General features: G+C 35.9%; 2 protein-coding genes across 6 annotated transcripts in view; one reads left to right on the forward strand and one right to left on the reverse strand.

The window, feature by feature from the left end:
• Positions 1–8,423, forward strand: part of LOC126692281 (F-box protein At5g07610-like) — a 33,744-nt gene that overhangs the window by 1,909 nt on the left and 23,412 nt on the right. The gene's annotated exons all lie outside the window — the stretch shown is intronic.
• Positions 806–8,230, reverse strand: LOC126692284 (uncharacterized). Of its 3 annotated transcripts, none has more exons than XM_050387836.1 (3): positions 6,666–8,230; positions 6,452–6,524; positions 806–938 (listed from the first exon to the last, which is right to left on the reverse strand). In XM_050387836.1, exon 1 carries the CDS (start codon positions 8,226–8,228, stop codon positions 7,152–7,154), a length of 1,077 nt encoding a protein of 358 aa, XP_050243793.1. In that variant the 5' UTR covers positions 8,229–8,230; the 3' UTR covers positions 806–938; positions 6,452–6,524; positions 6,666–7,151. The 3 variants fall into 3 exon arrangements, with proteins under 3 accessions (XP_050243793.1, XP_050243791.1, XP_050243792.1); XM_050387834.1 differs by having other exon boundaries at positions 928–1,318; XM_050387835.1 differs by having other exon boundaries at positions 928–1,324.

Here is an 8,423-nt window from a genome sequence, read left to right on the forward strand (position 1 = left end):
GCAACAAAATTTGTACTTATTCATGGCAGGCCAGCGATTAAAGTGTTTTTCTTGCTCTCTTCTTCTTTCTAAATTATTGTTGACACTTGAATATAATGAAATTATGTTTTGGAATAATTAATTACCAATATGAATTTTGTAGCTGTACCTTATATTTCTGTGAATGATGGTTTAAAAGTTAAGTTGTAGCAATTGAGTGTACCTTATATTTCTGTGAATGAAGGTTTAAAAGTTGTGATCGGATTGTCCTTCCAAATTTCTACTAGACAAGAGTTCCGGAGTTTTTTTTATTGATTTGTGAAGCAGGATTTTACCCTAATTTTGTCTTATAATTAAGTTTTGGTGGTGTGTTTTGTATGTATTTTTCTTTGATTGTGAATGCACAATTTTAACTTGTTAAAGCAATGAAATACCTCCAATTTTCTGATCAAATGATGCACTACAGATTTTTATTTTTTTATGCTTTGCAATGGGTTAAATTTCATTGGTTTTCAACTAGTTTCTGCTATTCAGAAGCAGAATTCGCTTATATTTTTGGAACTTGAGGATTACGGTAGTGCAGGTGCATGGTTCATGATACAAAAAGTTTACTTCATGGACATCGTTTTAGAATATTCTAGGCTTGTTGAATAGTGGAGGAACTCCTGCTGCTGCAGATTTGCTAGCCTTCCACCTAAATGATGGCGAAGTTGTCTTCTTATAATTCATCAATTCCATTGTCTTGTGCAAAATGTGGAAGAGAGTATTGAAAATGGCCTGCCAACTATGAAATTTGGGGAAAACCTTAGCTGGTAACTCCTGCTACTTTGTGTCTGTACCTGCAAAATTGATATTTCTACTCGTGCAACCATCTTGGCCAACACCATTACTTCCACTCCCATTGAAATTTTAATACTCTCCTGATTGTTAGCCACTGAGGTTCTAAACTACACAAGAACCTGCTTTCATAAACAACTTTTAACCTTTGAACACAAATTTCTATTTTCTCATGCATTGTGAGATGCACCTGAGGTTTAAAAATACAAACTCAAACCCCTTAACTAAAAACTCAATGGATTAAACAAAGAAAAGAAGCAATGTTTGACCGGCTAGAGGTTAGCTTCTCTAATATCTCTTCAGGGCTCAAGAAACTCCATTATCGCTTCCCACTTGAGACCTCAAATAGCACCACAACTTTCAGCTCAGTTCTCTCGACCCCACATCATCCAAGCCTCTCTGCACCTACGCACTACCCAATACCCACGACTCAAAGGCCTATGCCGCCATAGTAGTGGTGTCTCTCACCGCCAAAGCACCAACACTCAATACAAATCCCACCCTGAACCTTCTTCAAAATAACAGAGTAACAGGAAGAAGAACCACTCCAATGTGCAAAAGATGAACAGTAATTAGCGTAACAATAAAAATGAGCGACCCATTATGCGGTGACCCACCAAATGTTGATTTGATGGGTTTGTGTGAGGAGGGCAAGGTTGAACAAGTTGTGGAGTGGATTCATCTGTGTTGAGTGGTTTCGTTCAGTTTGGCTGGAGGAGTTGTTTTCTTCTTGGGCTAACAACTGGCCTGGGCGAAATTGTGGCCTATTTTCCCAGGTGTTTTTTTTTTTTTTTTTTGGTAATGTTTAGTTGCTGGTAGTTTGGTGTGGTTAAGGACTTCTCTGTTTGTTTAGTTTTGTTGTAATAGTCGATGTGTAATCTCGTGTGTTTTAGTCAGTGTCGATGTGTAATCTCGTGTGTTTTAGTCAGTGTCTGGTTACTCTGGTTTAAGTGTGAACTTCGATTTATCTTGTACATTTTCTTTCATCAATAAAATTTCCACTATTATGCAAAAAAACAAAAAAGAAGTTGAGTATATGGGTCAAGGTGTTTGTGCTGATTATGGTGTTTTGTGTCGTTGGATTCGTGTGGGGATTCGAAGCCCCTTCAAGTTGGTAAGAGTGTCAATGGGTTCTTGAAATGTTCTCTGTCAATCCGGTCAGACCTTGCTCCTCTTCTTTGCATCAATCCACCAGGTTTCAAATTAAGGGGTTTAAGTTTGTTTTTTTAAAACTCATGTGTGTCTCACGTGATTATTCCGTTAGTTTTTTTAATAGTAGATTAACTGAGGTACTAATTTGGTAGGTATGTAAAGTTTATGGAATAAATTGGCTAATAAGTGGCTACTACTTTAAAGTTCAGGGGGTGTATGAGCATTTTTTCCCATCAAACCGTGTGGATTTTTTTTTCTTTTATTTTTTATTTCTTATGAAACGTGTCCTTTTGGTGCAACTTATTTTTGCTTTTATAGGTTGAAATCAATTGTTTGAATGTAATGTATAGAGTGGAAAATGTACAATTTTAAAGTTTAAGACTACACTCCTAATCGATTGGTGTTGGTTTGATATAACTTATTTTGTTAAAAAAAAAAAAAAAAAGGATCAAAATATAATTGTAATTAAAACAATCTCTATCATACAATTTCATATAATACCCATTAGAATAGGGTTGGACTAGGAATTACTCAATGAATATTGAACTTAGATGAAACGAAAAAAGCAGCTATAGTCGTTATTTGGGCCCATACATACATGATTTGCGCCTGTGAAACTATAAGCATTATTTGACTCGTTATTTGGTCTGTAAACTAAGTACATAGAATTGGTTTCATTCTAATAGAAAATATTGCATCACCATATAGCTAATGAATTCGATTATCATCCCTGATTAATGGACTATGACCCAAGTGGACTACACAATCACAGCACCACTCCCTATATTTCATGCAGTGTAAGATCTAAGAATTACATTAGGAGAATCGACCCAAGCCACATAACTAAATTGAAAAAATGTCAAGGATCCAAAGAGACACAATAGGACCTGTTCTCAGTAGGCATGACCTGTTCTCCTTTACAACAAGATTGTCAAAAAGAAAAAGAAAAAAACATTCAGCACGCTTGGTCAAGAACATATGAACAAAGCCCAAAATAATAGAAACCCCATGATATATTTTAGCTTAACATTTAACACACAAGTGCATCAAAGCAAACCAAATATTTACTGACAAAAGAAAATTATGGTCCCCAAAATCATAAAGGTAGAATCCCAGAACTTATTGCATGGCAAAGGAAGCAAAGATCACAGAACTCTCTTGAAGATGAAAATTTGCCTAATTACGGCTTCAACCATTACAAGCAAGGACATAGCCCCCAACAAAACCTAGAAGGATAATAGTCCTTCAAGTAGACCTCCCTGCTAAAGCCAATAATATAGAAACTGAAGGATCGGTTGCAATGAGACATGGTGACACGTGTAACTGGCACAACGGAGATGGTATACCTCTCACATAAGACTCTAGCAGAGGGAGGTACTGGTGCTCTCTCCGCAATAACTTCAGAAGAAAACTTGTTGAGGGAGAAAGTCAGCAAAAAAGGCAGGAGTGCATTGATATGCCTGAGTGTTGCACAACTGGACACCTTTGGCTGTGTGGAAAACTTCATCAGGAACTGATGCTGCTCCACTTGTTGCACTAACTTTTCGAGTTGAAAGTGTCTTCCTGTAACAGGATTTTGTTTTTCTCATTCATTATTCACTTTCATGCACATCAATACATGCAACAGCACAAAATCATAAGAATGCGAACTATGACAGCCACAGAAACACAATAATTCATATATTGCTCATGGCTAAACACAACCCCCCCCCCCCCCCCCCCCCCCCAAAAAAAAGTTAGAGAACATAGAATCTGCTAAGCTAATTTACAGGTGCAGTCAGTCACTCTGGTTAAACATGAAAGGTGATATATTACAACACTAACATGGTTTGGAGACAAATGATTTCAATAAGAATACAATTGCCTGTCTAAAAAATCATAGTTGTAAAAGAGATTATATCTAGTAAATCTCAGTCCCTATATGCTTATGGAGACATACATCTCAAACCTTAACCGAAATTATGTATAAATCCTGTGGATGATTTGGTTTTTCTTTCAGAAACCATTTAGCCAATTAGTAGCTTTCTAACAAGAACAAAACTCCTGCTAAGAGATGATGTTCGTACACAAACTACAATAAATCATTCAATTTTTAATGCAGCCATACTGCCAGTGAGAAGTTATAGAGATCCTATATGTTTCACGACCATATACAAATCACTTGACAGGGACATCTTCAAGGTTGTGCCCCTATTAAAGAATGTAAACCATAACATTACTTGAAGATAATAGATAACTCATGATAGAGTGACTACCTAATGAACTAATCTTATTAAAAAAATTTACTCTTGAAAACCTTCTGAACCTCATTCATTAAGTGATGTAGGTGGGTTAGCTTATCCAAACTGATAGCATTCTGGCCTTTATAGGCACACAGTGATTGGAAATATTTGCTTCAAAAACTAGCAGCATACCATTAAACGATACTTACAAAAAATAAAATAAGAACATACCATCGAACAATGGCGACCTTGCGTGACCGAAGAGAACCACTTGCATTACATGTCTCACATTTAATTAGTCCACGAGATGCAGAAGTTGCACAAGGAATCTTTCCCTTGCCGTTACATTTCACACATCTGCAAAGACAAAATAATTCTGAATGAATGAACCATGAAATTTACACCACCAGAGTACCATCCAGTTCCAACACGTGAAGCTAACATCAAACTGCACTTAACAGTCAAAACTGCTTTCAAATATCCCGTTTTAGTATTTAATTGGAAGTGAAGTGCATGAGCAAAGTTTTAGTTAAAGACACGTAAAGAACAAAAGTTGAAGTTTCACAGCATGATATTTATTTTAGAGCTTGAAACAAGATTTGACTGCATACACAGACAGATGAGTCATCAAAAAATAAACAACTCTCACTTTGTGTCTGATCCATCTCTACGGGCAATTAAACCTCTTCCATAACAAGCAGGGCATTCAGTCATCTGATTTTCCTTAAAAAATCCAGGTTCTTGGTTTGCATTGCATGTAGGACAGACAATATTTCCCCGTCCATCACATCCTGCAAATCTCATCCAAGGTTGAGTTAGGACAAAACAATGAATGCTACCGTTGGTAACTAAGAGAATAAAATGACACAAATTTGAGTTTCTTTACAGTTAAATTATTTCTTCACCCCAAAGAGTCTGTAATTTCAGAACCCCTACCTGAGCATTTCTCAATAGTTTCAGAATGGGGAATTTTTGCCCGTGATTCTTCGTAAGATGTAAACAGGAGAGGCAACTGAGACCTTAAATCCAATTCCCAGATTCCAAGTTCCAGTCCATTATCCTTTCCATCAATATTTCCAACGAGGTAGGCCTCTGTTTCTGTTATAAGTTCCCTTTCCTCTATAAATGTATCTAGAGTTCCTACATAAACATTGCAGTATTCAACTGTATGAATCTTCCACGTCTGAGCTGGACGACTTCCCCAGCAGCAACGATGACCAACATGATCAATGAGCAATTCTTGTATCTCTACTTCATCCAATATTTGCCTACAAAGGATTTTTGAGTTAACAGAAGTTTGCAGTTTGACGCTACAATGTTGAACTTGATAAAGATTCCATCAAGAAAAAGAGACTTAAACAGAATAAAACAACTTAGGCATAAATGAAAGATTTAAGTGAACATGTACAAAAAGTGTAAAGCTGTCTGTGATTCATGCTTAAGCCAAGACCAGTATTTGACATAAAGCAAAAACTATAATCGGGGAAGATCTCCAGGTGGGATCTTCTACAACTTATCTCATAAAAGCACCAGCACGCTTTGGGCAGTAATGGATGAAACAAACTGTTTTTTAACTACAGCATCATGATTGGTGTAAAAGAAACAACTTATTGAAATTTCTAATTTCATATGCATGATATTGCACGTATAAATTATCTATGAAAATAAATGGCTAGAGGAAGATAAAATCCTCGTTTTTCAAGCAAAAGTCTTGAAAATAATACAGGTTCACTAAAATTCTTGCTGACAGGCTGTTCCCACTCCGACATATGCTAATATGGCAATGAAAACACTGAAATTTTTCTTTCTTTATCCCCAAAATTGCTTCCCCAGAAAATAAGCTGTCCTTATCCCTTAATTGTCATTCTTCCATACTAGAGACAAATTCTATTTCTTGTTTGTGCCTTGGCAAAAGTATGCTACCCCTCTTGTTATTATCATATGCAAGCACGAATACTTAGCACAAATAATGGATGATTTCAGACTATATAATATATGCCCAACAACACAATATGCCTTTTGGTTGTTATATATACAAAATGAAAGAGTGCAAGACAGCTTAGAAAGAGGGACTGTCTTAAGGCTCATCTTAAGTATATCATGCCATATCATATTATGCCAGCATTGCAGCAAAATGGTACATACTTTTAAGATTGATCACAGGACTAACAATCTTAAAACTAGGCAACATATATAAGATCAATAAGATCACTTCCATTTAATTTCGTTACTTAATAACAGGTGTGTATTATTTAAATTACCTCTGGAAATCAGTGGTGGTTCCAGTTCCACCATATTCTCCTCCATATCCACCTTGATAAACAATAGCTTGCACTGCAATAAGTGACTCATAATTTAACACCCACTATAATGCGGTACAAAGTAAAAGTTTCAAGGAAGAGAAAAACAATTTTATTGTGTTAACGTGAAGCATAACTAACATAAACCAGCTTTAGGTGAGCAACATAGGCGTACCATTAGGATTGGGCTCAGGCGAACTAACCAAAGCGGCATGAATGGAAGGCGGGTAATTTTATAGTTTTGTCTTCGTTTTGTTTAAACCTCAATATTTGATAAATTTCATTTAAACCAATAATCATGTGATATATTTAATAATGTTAATAGCAAAAATATGATAGAAGTGTAAATGATATTTTCAAGGTGAAATATACCGCAGTTTCTAAAGTTTTTGACTTTTGGAAACTAGGCAAAATCTCAACAGTTTCTAAGTAAAAACACAAAACTTTATGAAGTCAAACAAAATTATGAAAGAAATAGTAGCTATTCTTACTAGAGTACCATCTAGCCACTAAGAAGCTACCGTCTACCCACTTAGTAACTTTGGTTTGTCAACAATCTTCACAAAACTTTATGAGGTTTTAAACATGAAGTCTAACAGAATTATAAAAGAAATAGTAGCTATTCCTACTAGAGTACCATCTAGCCACTAAGAAGTACCATCTAGCAACATAGTAACTTTGGTTTGACAACAATTCTGTTAAGCGTATTCTGGACCTCTTTCCATTCAGTAACATGTTTGGTTTCCCACTGTAAGAAGTCATCTACCTCATCTTCTTCTTCAGAAGAAGAAAAACCAATCCCTGACACCAAAACATTTCCTGCACTCTCAGAATCATCATCATCAGTCGAAGAACCATTATCAACCCCTGCTATATTTCCTGCCATCTCAGAAGCATCATCGTCCGTCGAAGAAGCATCATCGATCCCTGCTACAACAGAAGAAGCATCATCAATTTCTGCGTTCACTGCCATCAATTCGTCTTCTTCGTTATTGGAATCCATGGAAGAGGCAACTGTTGCAGTATCAAACTCTAATAATTTCCTTTCTTCCCATAACTGTCCAGCCGACCTCCAAACCCAGTGAGGTGTAACAATGATGTTTTGATCGGATAGCAGATATATGCTATAGCCTTCCCAAGGCTCTTCAGAAGTGAAATGATCCTCAGGATCTGTATTTGTGTATGCAGAACCTAAAAGTTGGAGAGCACGATAGAAGGGAAAGAAATCTTCAATTGCTCCAATGTCCAATTTCATAATTTGATGAATTCCTTCAATAGGAATCTCTATACCAACAAGCACATCATATTTCCGAGTGATACCTATTTCATCAATTCTTGATCTGAAGAACGCCCACGGAGTTGTCATGATATTAAGGCTTTTATCGTCCAAATCCACGTAATTGACATTAAATTCATACAGAGGATCCAAGGCAGAGACAACATGATTCTTGTATTCTTTAGTCACTTTACGGGAAATCTCTCTCACCCTGCATTCAATCTCTCTCATGAGGCTTTGAAAGCCTGTAATGTTTCCAAGATCAATTTTTCCCCAACATAAACGGTCATAATGCCCATATACAGTTTCATATATTGCAATACTCCTTGGTTCCCCCATTTCTTTTCTTATGTTATCTGTACTACATGGTAATAGAAGAAGCATAATAACAATAATCAACCAATAAATAAGAAGCATAATCAGAAGCATAATAACAATAATCAACCAATAAATAAGAAGCATAATAACAATAATGTTTTCATAGATAAGAAGCATGATAACAATAATCAACCAATTAATAAGAAGCATAATCAGAAGCATAGTCACAATAATGTTTTCATAAATAAGAAGCATAATAACAATAATCAACCAATTAATAAGAAGCATAATCAAAATAATGTTTTCATAAATAAGAAGCATGATAACAATAATCAACCG

The sequence above is a fragment of the Quercus robur genome, chromosome 7 (genome assembly GCF_932294415.1).
Source record: "Quercus robur chromosome 7, dhQueRobu3.1, whole genome shotgun sequence".
Lineage (NCBI taxonomy): Eukaryota > Viridiplantae > Streptophyta > Magnoliopsida > Fagales > Fagaceae > Quercus > Quercus robur.